The sequence below is a fragment of the Takifugu flavidus genome, chromosome 1 (genome assembly GCF_003711565.1).
Source record: "Takifugu flavidus isolate HTHZ2018 chromosome 1, ASM371156v2, whole genome shotgun sequence".
Taxonomy (NCBI): domain Eukaryota; kingdom Metazoa; phylum Chordata; class Actinopteri; order Tetraodontiformes; family Tetraodontidae; genus Takifugu; species Takifugu flavidus.
The window spans coordinates 28,176,204-28,187,819 of record NC_079520.1 but is presented as its reverse complement, the minus strand read 5'-3'; the positions used below and the strand labels follow the sequence as shown (position 1 = coordinate 28,187,819).

The 11,616-nt window shown below is 56.6% G+C and overlaps 1 protein-coding gene across 1 annotated transcript; it reads right to left on the bottom strand.

Annotated features, from left to right (window-relative positions):
* Positions 1-96: 96 nt before the first annotated feature.
* Positions 97-11,179, bottom strand: si:ch73-127m5.1 (neurotrypsin). Its single transcript, XM_057045706.1, has 14 exons — positions 10,886-11,179; positions 9,291-9,333; positions 6,065-6,307; positions 5,853-5,991; positions 5,612-5,790; positions 5,270-5,417; positions 4,204-4,382; positions 3,985-4,126; positions 3,683-3,903; positions 3,296-3,437; positions 2,948-3,223; positions 2,216-2,350; positions 1,877-2,145; positions 97-1,802 (listed from the first exon to the last, which is right to left on the bottom strand). Exons 1-14 carry the CDS (start codon positions 10,955-10,957, stop codon positions 1,246-1,248), a joined length of 2,745 nt encoding a protein of 914 aa, XP_056901686.1. The 5' UTR covers positions 10,958-11,179; the 3' UTR covers positions 97-1,245.
* Positions 11,180-11,616: the final 437 nt, after the last annotated feature.

Genomic DNA, 11,616 nt, shown 5'->3' with positions numbered 1-11,616 from the left:
GCTGCGCACGTTGTCTCTTCTGAAACCTTTTGTGGCCGATCTTGTCATAATGTTGCTCATTTGTGTGGTTTGTGCAGGACTGAGGACACAGACGGCTTATTTTTAACCAGATTAATGTTTTAATACTCAACATGATTCAGAATGTTACACCGAGGAACAGCTGATGGGATTAGAATGGATAAAACAGGCCTTTCGCGCCGCGCGCGCGCGCGCACACGCGCGCCAAAACGATCCCGACAACCTCCAGGATCTGCATGTTCAACCATCACTTCTGCTGGGAGGGGGCCACACAGACGGGGTTTATTTACAGGATTACAGCGACGGGGGGGTCGCAGGTTGAAGATGCTTCACGACACAGAACACAGCGGTTCACAGAAGATCAAAGCACAAAGTAGAAAAAGGAAGAGTGACGTAATCAGCCCTGTGAAAGGGGGCGATGTCGCCCTCTGGTGGTTAGATCACGCAACTGATCAGCGCACAACAGACCAGACAACATCTAAACTAAGGATCTAGTTATCTATCACATCCGTACAAAAGGATCATGTACGGATCATCAACTGTCGATGGCTTTGAAGCAGGTTTCTGACTATACAAGTTAATGACCATAAAGGCTTTGATCTTTGATGCATCCCTGACACGTCGCTTTCTTCTCATCGTATCAATTTGACATCAATGCTGGATGGCAAAAACCACTGGTGTGATCCTCACAGCGGATTCTCAGCACTGAAGTTATGATGCGGCAGCCCTCTCAGATTTATCTGATGTTTTTATGAAAGTTAATTGCAAAGATTTGGGGACGAACCTAAACTCACTGGTGACGTGCGGCTAGCCCGCTCCACCCGTAGCACGTTGCTAAACATCTTGCGGTGGAGAGCGGGAGTAAGTTTTAGCATAGATTCTTGTGTGACCATCTGAGAAAAATCCACACAATATTCGCATTCTGTCGCCATGGAAACGCAAAGCTTAGGCTGCTTATTATTCTTCTTCTGATACGTCCTGAACGTTGCAGCCTGAAGTGGGCTGAAGCTCGCCGCCGTTCACCCACACGCTCCTGGCAGCACGGATGGGTTGTGCCCACACGGCTCACCTCACGCACGCACACACACGCACACACACGCACACACACACACACACACACGCACACACACACGCACGCAGATTTAGATTTAAGATGAGCTGAATTCTGAAACACCTTCCTTTTCCTCAGGTGGTCACGGGGCACAGGTGGTCCGCCGACGGCCTCCATCACTCCAGCGTTGGTGTGTTCGTGTCACGGCGAGAGTGTGTGTGCCTCGCGTGTGTGTGAGCGTGCTGAGGGGGGTGTGAGCGAGGCGTGTGTGTTCCTCCGACGTGGGTGATCTCGTTTGTTTCCTGTCCCGTGCGTCTCAGCTCGCTCTGCGCGTGGAGGCGATCGTGGTCGAACTCGCCGTGCGCGTGTTCCTCGTGCGTGGGCGTCGCGTCCCTGTCTGGCGTGCTGGCGTGCGAGCGCGGCCCCTCCCCCCGCTGGTCCATGACCTCGTCGATCCAGCCCCGGAAGCGGCTGACGCGCGTGTAGAGCGACGGCGAGGAAGCGGCGCCGCAGCCGTGACCCCCGGCGACCAGCCCGGCCAGGACCCACCGACCCGACTCCTCCTGACACAACAGCCCGCCTCCGGAGTTGCTCTGGCAACCGTCGTCACGGAGGAGGCTGGTGTCTGGAGGGCTGCCAGCGCACAGGGTGCCGTGGCTGGAGTAGCTGTTGCCATAGCGCTTCTTGCATCGCCATGACGACATGAGAGAGACCCAGGATGCCAGAATAGAGTCTGGGAGAGAGGAGGGTGGGAGGAGGGTCACCAGCAGCATCAACGCGAAGCAAAACCAGATTAGTGAGACCTACCGGGTCCTGTCCAGCCGGCGGTAACTATGACGACACAAGACGAGGGGGTCTTTGTCTCCGGCGGCGTGTCTGCGGGAGGAAGGCATGCGGCGTTGGTGAAGGGTTCAAAGGTCAGACAGTGACCTTTTGAGCTGGGTAGCTTCAGCAGAGCCAGATCATGGCCGCCGCTCTGCCCTTTGAACTTGCGGTGAACCACCACCGTCTCCGGCCGCAGGGTCCGTTCCGAGGCGCCGACCCGCACCACCAGCATGGACGAGTCGCTGCCGAACCTGGAGGAAGCGCCAAGGGTGAGAAGGTGGATTGTGAGGGCGCGGCGAGGGTGACGCCGGCGTCGGTCACCTGCTGATGCAGGACGCAGACGTGAGGGCCCAGCAGGGGCTGATCAGGGTCCCGCTGCAGACCGGACCGCTGTCCTGGTCCTGGTCCTGGTCCTGAGACTGGAGCCACACCGACACCTGCCAGGGCCAGGAGGTCCTAATGAAAGAGCAAAACCAAAACTACAGCTGTTTAAAACGGCCAGTAAACCTATTATTGCCTCTTATTTATAGCATTAACATCTGACCTTTTTGGTTCTGTCCCTAAAAACTGGAGGATTTTTAGAAATTAAAACCGCATCGTTTAAAACTAAAGCTGGCGCATTACCCAAACTGGCCGCTAGATGGCGGAAAACACCGGGAAATGACACGTTAAGAGACACTTTGAGTAAAAGATCTGATTTTAACGCAACTTCAGCATTTTTATGACCAAGTTTGACTCAAAGATTCACTAGTCTTCAATTAGGTTAAAGAAAGGATGGTAGAAACCATGAGATAACTATAATTCCTTATTTCCAGAACACTTTGTTCCTTTAATTACCTCAACATTTAATTAGGTTTCAACTCGGCAACACGTTGACATGTTGTCCCCTTCAGGACAATTGTGTCCTCCAACAAATGAAAGTTTCTCTTTTAAATAAGACCATAAACCCTCCAGGTAGCAACAGCCGTGGTTCCACCAATAGAACCACAGTTGGTTCCTGAACACCCCGTCTCTGTTACTCCAGGACAGCGCTCAGAGTGGACGAGGTCCTACCTGACCACGTCCTCCCCTTGCTTCCTCTTCTCGTCCTCCTCCTCCACCAGCTTCCTCAGCCCACAGCTCCGCTCATGATGTCGGACCGGAGGCGCCGACTCCTGCGGCGTGACGTCACACTTCACCCCCGCGTCCCTCCTGCGTCTGCAGCCCTGGACGTCCTGCCCCAGTGAGGGACACTCCCCCAGGAACTCCTCCTTCCCCGTACACCTCACCTGGTCCAGGTGGATGGGACCTTTCCCCTGACCGAAGCCTCCGGCCGCCAGCGCCGCGCCACTGAGGACAGGAAGCGTCCCTGCATCAGTTTGTGCTGCTCAACCTCAGGAGACATGTGACATTTTTGTCCACCTGTGTCCCAGCTGTCTGCAGACCACAGCCGCGTTCAGGTCGTTCCAGCCCGAGTCGCAAATACTTCCCCAGTCGCCATGGAGATAGACCTCCACTCGCCCCTCCTTCCTGCCGCCGCCGCCGACCAGGCGCACCAGAGGACCTGGCGGGACAAAGAGCAACATTCCCATTCATGCGGGTGTGTGGACGCTCGTCCCAGCGTCCTCCTGGGGGTTGTCTTGGCATTCTAAAGTCTCCAGGAGGTGCAGGACCCCCCGGGAGGACAGAAGGACGCTTCAATCTGCCACAGCATCAGGAACCCTGGAGCTGGAGGATGGTTTGGACCTCTGCATGCAGGACAGGCTGATGGCGAGACAGAAGACGTGGGACGTCCCACTTCCTGCTTACCTGTGGCGGGGGAGATGGCGGGCACCTCGTTTGTCTCCTGGCTGGATCGTCCCCTGCAGCGCACGGCCACGTCCTCGCCGTGGGAGCAGTCGGTCCGACCCCAGATCCCGTGAGGACAGTCCAGCAGGGACGTCTCCGTTCCCTCACAGTGGACGTCGTCCAGCAGGATCAGACCGACGCCCTCGCCAAACGTCCCGTCCAGCACCGCTTCAGCTCGACCCCTGGGGATGGACAAAGGCACCGCGCGTTCCTTTTCACAATTCCAGCGTGAGAGATCTTTGCTGGTGGGTCTGGTCGTGCACCTGTAGCCCAGCTGTCTGCAGACCACCTGCGCGTGCTGCTGGGACCAGTGGTCGTCACACACCGTCCCCCAGTCGCCGTTGTGGAGCACCTCCAGTCGGCCCTCCCAGGGACTGTCTCCTCCCACCAGGCGCACCACCCCGTCTGCAACCACGTGGGCAGCCATGAAACCAGCTCTCACCGCACCGGTGCTCCGAGTGTGTGTGTGTGTGTGTGTGTACCTGTGTAGGGGCTGCAGGACACCCCAGCGTCCTCCATGTGGTCGCAGTTGTGTTGCTCCCAGTTGCCATGGGAACACTCATCCAGGAAGAGCTCGTTTCCCGTGCACCTGACAGCATCCAGCAGGATTGGGCCGGAACCCTGACCGAAGTGAGCCCAGGACCAGGCCTTGGCCACACCCCTACAGCACACACACACACACACACACACACACACACACCACACACACACACACACACACACACACACACACACACACACACACACACACACACACCGTGTGTTTTTATACATTATGCTTTGGATCCTTTCGCGTTAAAATGCGAACAAGTGCAGTTAATGAGCTCCTCTCTTGACTGTAGCATGTTAGCATCCCATGTTAGCATCCCAACTCACAGGCTGTTGACACCAGCAAATGCTAACAGATGCTATCGCTAACAGATGCCAGTGCTAACAGATGTCTAAAAACGACTCCTACTGATAAATAATGAAGAGCTGCTGGGAGGAATCAGCTGCTTCCATTATTTATTTATCACAGCCAAGAATATAAAATCACTGTTGTTTGTGTCCCTGGATCCCACAAAGGCGTAAACGAATGTTGGTTTCACCACAAAAACGCTTATGAAAATCCAAGAGATCAAAGTGAAAATAGTGTAAATACTTGAGGACGAAAGGAAAACTGAAGGGAACAGTAAGAATGATGGACACAACAAACACAAAACGCTGGTTTTGGGACAAACTTCAAGCTCTGTGTCACAACGCAGCCGTGTTCAGACGGCGAGATTTCCCACGGTGTTTGAGGAGCTGAAACGCAGCGTTGTGTTGAACACAGGTGAAGTTTCTCCCCCAGCAGCGACTTCATGGCTGTTTGTCCCTCAAAGACGTGAGACGTTTCCTCCTGTGAGGAACATCAGGAGACACTGAACTGTCTTTGAGGGGGACTCATTGGATAATGTTCCCTCAGCACGTGGAATACTGTGCACGAGGACGTGGAGCATGAGGGGCTGGACGTGCGGGACGTGCTGGACATGCAGGACGTGCTGGACGTGCTGGACGTGCTGGACCTACCCAAACCCCAGCTGTCTGCAGACCACCTCGGCGTCGCTGTCGTCCCATTGGTCGTCGCAGACGGTGCCCCACCTTCCTGCGTGAAACACCTCCACGCGTCCTTCAAAGTCTTCGTCCCCTCCGACCAGTCGCAGAGGGGGGCCGCTGCCTGAGAGCAGATGGAGAGACACGATGGAGGTCAAACGTTGCTAATTCTTCTTCTTTATGACGCTGATCCCACCACTGCTGCTCAACGCTGCCCCCTGTGGATTTATCTGGAACTGCGGCGTGTGCGCGACGTTTGGAAAAGGGAGAGATGCAGGTGTGTCGACTGGGAGGGGCTTATTTAGAGGTTACGCTCACCTTCTGGCGGGGCGCACACAACAGCCGCCTCGTTGCCATGGCTACAGTCTCCAGTGACAAAGGTCCGGCTCCTGCAGCTACTCAGCCTGTTTTCGTCTCCGCGGCAACCCAGGCGCTCATAGTGGAAGAGTCCGGAGCCGGAGCCGAACTGGGAGTGTTTGAGCGCCGTGCCGATGTCGCTGTTGGGACAAAGGAAGGTCACGCGTGCAGGAGCAGATCCAGGAACAGCCACCTGACCCACCTGAGTCCCAGCTGCCTGCAGATCACGCTGGCGTCCCTGTCGGACCAGTGAGAGTCGCACACGGCCCCCCACTGGCTGCTCAGGTAGACCTCCACACGGCCGCGGCCGGGCGAGGGCCCGCCCACCAGACGCACAGCACCTGCAACGCACAGCATCCCTCTTTGGTCTTTTTCTCTGATCACAAATGTTCTGGTCGGTTCTGGGTGGCGTACCCTGGTGGCAGTCGCAGTAGGCCCAGCCGATGGCTCCAGAGTTCTGTCTGAAGAAGCACCAGGGGTTGGACTCCCGGTCTGGGTTCCTGCAGTAGCTGTGGTCCCCCAGCCCCCGGCCCGGGTACTGCATGACGTAGTCGGGAAACTCTGTCCACTTCAGACAGGGGGCGCCAGAGTCCGTCTGGGACACGGTTCCATTGTAGTAGCCCAGTTCTGTGAATCCTTGGGAGCAGGACAGAGGTGCTGCACAAAGAGAAGGGGGGGGGCACATGTGATGCACGGAGAGAGCAAGAAGATGTTTGGGATGAAAGCAGACGGATTCAGGTCAGACAGAACAACAGGAAGTGACGGTGAGACGTGGACGCGTCCAGCTGCTGCATCCCCACGCTAATGGTGCAGTCATCACAGAACCACCAGAACCTGCACGTGTGTGTGTGTGTGTGTGGGTGTGTGGGGGGGGGGTGTGTGTGCGCGCCTCTGGTGCTGGAACATGGTGTTGCCGTTAGTTACAGAACGCCATCAATGCACACAAGCACCTTTTATTCTTCGTGCTCTACAGTGAAAGAGACAATAAAAAAGACCAAATTAATTGATTAGGCGTCCAGGTGGCTGATTAAGGATTGATTAGGCGTCCCCAACCGTCCCGGGGTGAAGATGCATTCAGAACCTGCAGAGCGGAGCGGCGTTCAGCCCTCAGTTCAGGCCCCTCCCATCGGCCCCAGCATGGTCATGTGACCAGCCCGCTCCGCTCAGGCCTTGAACCTTTGATCCTTCAACCATCAAAGATCAGCGGAGCTTTGATTCAAAGCGACACATTACAACTCCAACGCTGTCCGAGCTTCTCGCTCCAACCACGCTGGGCGACGAGCAGAACCAAGACCGACTCCAACGTGAAGACGTCGTGCATCTACTGCTCCCTGAACAAGATCCGAACTCTGAGGACTCCGGGTCAGAGGTCAGGTCCTCAGTAGGACGGTTGCCGCGGTAACTCAGTTTCCATCTCACTGTTCCTGCTGTGTTTCCAGAGATGGCCTTCAGAAACAGCCTGATCAGCGAGGACCAGCTGCTCTGCCCCATCTGCCTGAGCGTCTTCGTCCACCCCGTCTCCACCCCCTGTGGACACAACTTCTGCATGTCCTGCATCACGACCTGCTGGAACAGCGCGCTGCTCTGCCTCTGTCCCGTCTGCAAGGAGCTGTTCGCCTTCCGGCCGCTCCTCAGGGTCAACACCTTCATCTCGGAGGTGACGTCACAGTTCCTGACGCTCCACGCCCCCGACGACCAGAGCTGGAGCCCGGGGGGGGACGTGCGTGCGGCGTCCAGCGCGGTGCTGTGTGACGTGTGCACCGACCTCCAGCAGGAAGCGGCCTGGTCCTGTCTGCAGTGCCTCACGTCCTACTGCGAGCCTCACCTGGAGCCGCATCGCCGCGCCGCCGGGCTGAAGAGGCACACCCTGATCCAGCCCGTGAGCGCCCTGGAGGACCGGGTGTGTCCCGAGCACGGCGGGCCGGTCGCCCTCTTCTGTAAGACCGACATGTCTCTGCTCTGCCACGTCTGCTCCAGGTCACACGTGCACCACAACGTCGTCTCCACGCAACAGGCGCACACGGAGATGAGAGTCCTGCTGGTGCAGATCCAGAGCAGAGCTCAGCAGATGGTCCGGGAGCGGCTGCAGAAGATCGGCGCCGTGAGGGAGTCGGTGACCGGGAGCACGGCGGAGACCAAAGGCGTGATCCGGGACAGCCTGCAGGACCTGCAGGACCTGACCAGGCTGGTCCTGAAGATCCAGAACAGCATAACGGAGCTGATAGAGGAGATGGAGAGGAGGCAGAAGGTGGCTGATGAAGAGGCGGCGGGGTTCATCAGCGGCGTGGAGGCGGAGCTCGCCGCGCTGAGGGAGGCCAGCGTGAAGCTGGAGGAGCTCCAACACACCAAAGACCCGTTTCAGTTCCTCCAGAACTTCCAGAACAAGTCCGCCCTCCCACAAACCACCGACCTGTCCAGCTTCACCCTCAACAGACACGTGGAGATGGAGCGAGCCTGGAAGTCAGTGAGCAAGTCGGTGTCGCTGCTGCAGGTGCTGCTGCGCTTCACCGGGACCCGGCTGACGCTCTGCTCCTCCTACCTGCAGAGCGTCAGCCGCTCGGCCTCCAGCGCCCCCGCCCTGCGACCCCCACTGTGACCAGTACGCCCCCGCTGGAGGACTGGTCCAGCTGGGACAGGGGAGGACGTGTTTGCTGGGACAAACTGAGCGGTGTCATTCTGGGACGATGAAGATGATGAAGATGAAAGTGATCTGAGAAGGAAATAAACCGTTGAGCCTTTGATGAGTCTTTGATGTAGCGTTACGCAACTGAAGCACACTCACGCCCTCGCACACACACACACACTCACGCCCTCACACACACACTCACACACACTCACAAACACGTCCTCACAACCGCACACACAATCTCACACACAACCTCACACACACACACACCCTCAGTCTCACACACACTCTTACACACACCCTCTCACACATACACACACTCATGCCCTCACACACACACTCACACACTCACAAACACGCCCTCACACACACACACACACACCCTCACACACACTCACAAACACGCCCTCACAACCGCACACCTCACACACCCTCACACACTATCACACACTCTCACACACACTCTTACACACACCCTCACACACACACACACACACCCTCGCACACTCCCACACACCTTCACAACCTCACACACTCTCTCACACGCTCACACACCCCCTCACACTCTCACACACACCCTTACACGCTCCCACACACCCTCACAACCTCACACACACCCCCACATAGTCACACAACCTCACACACACGCTCACACACTCCCTCCTCATCCTCACAACAGCGGGACTCTGCCCATCGCCATGGGAACGCTCAGTCTCCGCTCTTCTAATCCATTTCCCGGCAACAATGAGTGTTTGACACGGTTCCTAACGACTCGTGTTGGGGGGTGAAATCTGCATAAATGTGGAGTTTCTTCTCATCTGAGCAGCAGCGGCGGCGGCGGCGGCGGCGGTGGCCCCACCCCCATCGCTGCCTCCTCCCCCGCCGGGGTTGGAAAGACACCAGCAGCAATAAACACGGGGGGGGGGGGGGGGGGTGATGAAGAGGAGGAGGAGGAGGAAGAGGACGTGGTGACAAAGGGACGATGGGGCGACGAGAGCGCCGCCTCCGTCTTACCTGAGTCCTGCACCTGGTTCAGATAAGAGTCGTCAGCCACCACCTGCACAGGAAGAGAGGGAGCATCACCTGAGGTTCTGAACGTTGTGACGGAGCACACACACACACACACACACACACACCACACACACACACACACACACACACACACACTCTTCTGCTCAGCAGGCAGAAGAGTGTAAAGATGTTTTATTTGATTTCCAGTTCCGACAGATTAAAACGAAGCTCTGCTGTTTCTGTTGCTGCTCTGATTCTCGGAGGCTCCGTCGCCATGGTGACCACGTTTGATCAACTTGACTGGTTTCATGTTGTCGATCAAACCCAGAATGAGTGTTTTCCTCGGGATTAGTGTTCAGATGCAGTTCAAATGGTTTTAAACGGTGTCGGCTTTAAACTGTTGGGGGATGGTGCTGCTGTGCTGCTGTGATGGTGTGACGCTGTGCTGCTGTGATGGTGTGATACTGTGCTGCTGTGCTGCTGTGATGGTGTGATAGTGTGATGGTGTGCTGCTGTGATGGTGTGATACTGTGCTGCTGTGATGGTGTGCTGCTGTGATGGTGTGAAGCTGTGATGCTGTAATACTGTGCTGCTGTGATGGTGTGAAGCTGTGATGGTGTGCGGCTGTGCTGCTGTGATAGTGTGATGGTGTGCGGCTGTGCTGCTGTGATAGTGTGATGGTGTGAGGCTGTGCTGCTGTGATAGTGTGATGGTGTGCTGCTGTGATGGTGTACTGCTGTGATGGTGTGATGCTGTAATACTGTGGGGCTGTGCTGCTGTGATGGTGTGATGCTGTAATACTGTGATACTGTGCTGCTGTGATGGTGTGATGCTGTAATACTGTGGGGCTGTGCTGCTGTGATGGTGTGACGCTGTAATACTGTGAGGCTGTGCTGCTGTGATGGTGTGACGCTGTAATACTGTGGGGCTGTGCTGCTCCCCTCTAGTGGAGGTGAACTTGACACTGAAGCAGGACACCAGAGCAGCATGATGAAGCTTCTCCTCCTCATCGTGCTGCTCTGAGCCTCGACCACCTTCAGGAGCTGCTGCTCAACCTTCTGTCACCTGATCACAGAAGCTCCTGACAACAGGCGCCGCTCTCGTCAGTGACAGGCTGCAACCACCCACAGGACCCTGATGCCCCCATGATACCCCCATGATACCCCCCCCCCCCCCCCCCACACACACACACACACACACCACACACACTCGTTAGTGGCCGAGTCCACTGTAATTGATAATATGTTTAAAAGGTCGGTTAAAATTGGTGTAAAAGGCAGATTATTGTGATGTTTCACACACACACACACACACACGCACACACGCACACACACACACACACACACACACACACACACACACACACACACACCCGGAGAACCTCGGAGCTCCTGATGAGCCTCTTTCGCCGTCGAGTTCATTAAAGGGTTTTTAGCTCAGGTCAGCAAAATCAGGTCGCGGTGAAAAATCAACCCACCATCATCATCATCATCATCATCATCATCATCACATCATCATCATCATCATCATCACCACCATCATCACCACCATCACCACCACCACCAGCCGCGGCAGCAGCGTGGGGGGGGGGCACCTACCTCGGCCAACAGGGGCAGCCAAAGGCAGGCGGTTCCGATCAGGCGCAACATTCCGCGGCCGCTCCGAACCATCGTCCCCGCCAGCGCGTCCGTGTCAGAGCCAGCAGAACCGTCCCTCCGCTCCCATCTCGGTCCAACCTGTCGGCGACGTGGAGCAGCTCGTCCCGCTGCCGGAGAGCGAGGCGTGACGCGGGCGTGAGGCTGCGCGTGGCTTTCACGCACAGACAGGGCGCGGCACAGAGACACGCACGGGCGGATTGTGGCTGCAATAATGTTGAGCTCTGCAAAATATCAATCTCTCTACCCCCCCCCTCCTCTCGCTCTACCCCCCCTCTCTCTCTCTCTCTCTCTACCCCCCCTCTCTCTACCCCCCCCCCCCCCCCTCTCGCTCTACCCCCCCTCTCTCTCTCTACCCCCCCCCCCTCTACCCCCCCCTCTCTCTCTACCCCCCCCTCCCCCCCTCTCTCGCTCTCTCGCTCTCTCTCCCACACGCGCGCGCTGCGTGATTCTTCTTTGACTTCGCCTTTATTTACAGGATTCATGATTCCTCCACTGTCATTAAAAGAGACCAGATCAGCTTCCTTAGATCCACCATCCCAAAGAAATAATCAGTGATTTGGATCCGATGGATCTGATGGATCCGATGGGTCTGATGGGTCTGATGATCCGATGGGTCTGATGGATTTGATGGGTCTGATGGATCCGATGGATCCGATGGGTCTGGATCTAGT